General features: G+C 45.7%; 1 protein-coding gene across 1 annotated transcript in view; it reads left to right on the forward strand.

The window, feature by feature from the left end:
* The window catches only part of Tex46 (testis expressed 46), a 3,449-nt gene extending 1,981 nt beyond the window's left edge, over positions 1–1,468 (forward strand). The window contains exon 2 of the mRNA XM_021201352.1: positions 1,034–1,468. Within this exon, the coding sequence (XP_021057011.1) occupies positions 1,034–1,345 (312 nt within the window). The 3' untranslated portion in view covers positions 1,346–1,468. The remainder of the gene's footprint in view (positions 1–1,033) is intronic.
* The last annotated feature ends 165 nt before the right edge of the window (positions 1,469–1,633 follow it).

Below are 1,633 nucleotides of genomic sequence, written 5' to 3' on the forward strand. Positions count from 1 at the left end.
TCGAGGCCAGCCTGGTCTACAGAGTGAGTTCCAGGACAGCCAAGACTATCCAGAGAAACCCTGTCTCAAAAACAAACAAACAAACAAACAAACGGCATCTGAAGGCTAGGGATATGCCCAATAGGCAGAACACTTGCTGGGCAAATGTGGGGGCTGGGATTGCATGTCTAGTTCCCCATTAAAAGCAGGGTTGGCAGAGTGGTCCATCTGGAATCCTAGACTGTAGGAAGCAGAGACAGGATCTGCAGAATAGACTGGCTAGCCAGTAAGAGTGGTGAGCTCTGGGTTCTGGGAGAACCCTAGCCTGGAGCCTCTCCACACATGAATACACACATGCTCACACACATTCTAGCACGAAACCACACATGAACACCACACACACATATATTTGCAAAGAAAAAAAAATATTAACACACTAAATACCAAAGTCAGGATTATAACACAGGAGGTGACATTTGAGCAAAGGGACCCCACAGGGAAGAAGAATTATATTCCTGAAATTTCCTTCCTCCCTCTGCCCTCCCTCCCTCCCTTTCTCTTCTCCCTCCCCCCACCCCCACCCCCGAGCTCCATCGCCAGCACTTTACTTACTTTGCTGAGTTAATAAGAGAAACATGGCATGGCGTTTACCATTTTTTCCCCCCACGACCTTTTACTTGGTTTACTGAGGGAGGGTCTCGTGTGGCCCAGACTGATCCCCAATTCATTCTGTAGTCAAGTATGACTTTGAACTCCTGATAAACTAGATGTAGTATACACATGTAATTCCAGCACTGGAGAGGTGGAGGCAAGAGGACTAGGAGGCCAAGTCCATCTTGGCTACATAGTGAGTTTCAGGCCAGCCTGGGCTACATGAGACAGACACTGTCCCAAAGATTTTTTTTTTAAATTAAAATTTTACCTGGCCTGGAGCAGTTGTTCTGTGTTAGAAGGAATTATCGTTATGAATTGACTCTTCCCTTCTCTTCTCTTCTCTTCCCTTCCCTTCCCTTCCCTTCCCTTCTCTTCTCTTCTCTTCTCTTCGGGATCCTAGGAGGAGGCAGAAACAACAACGGCTCCAGAAGTCCGTCCCAAAAACAACGTCACAAACAAGGAAGAGTTGGAGAAAATTAATGCTTGCTTCGCCCTCCAGGATAAGGTCCTTGAACGGCTGATGTTCAGTGAGATGAAACTGAAAGCCTTGGAAAATCGGGTGTTCGTCATGTGGAATAATATAAATCGCCGCCGCCGGTGGAACAGCAGACATCGGAACTTCTCCAGGAGGAGGCACAGGTTGAAGAGGAATGACTCCATGTTCTCCACCATATCTAAATGTACTACCATTACCCCCACTGAATGTGACTGAGATGGGCTAGCCTCTGCTGATGTGATCTTGACCTGGTGTATGAGTTTGGTTTTGTTGTTGCTGCTGTAACAAAATACCCGAGCCTGAGAACTTTATAAAGAAAAAGAGCTTTATTTAGTTCACAGCACTGTAGGTCTAAGAACGTATGACGCTAGCAGTGACTCTTTTTTTTTTTTTAAAGCTTTATTTATTTATTATATGTAATTACACTGTAGCTGTCTTCAGACACTCCAGAAGAGGGTGTCAGATCTTGTTACAGATGGTTATGAGCCACCATGTGGTTGCTGG

This window comes from Mus pahari, chromosome 6, assembly GCF_900095145.1.
Source record: "Mus pahari chromosome 6, PAHARI_EIJ_v1.1, whole genome shotgun sequence".
NCBI classification, from domain to species: domain Eukaryota; kingdom Metazoa; phylum Chordata; class Mammalia; order Rodentia; family Muridae; genus Mus; species Mus pahari.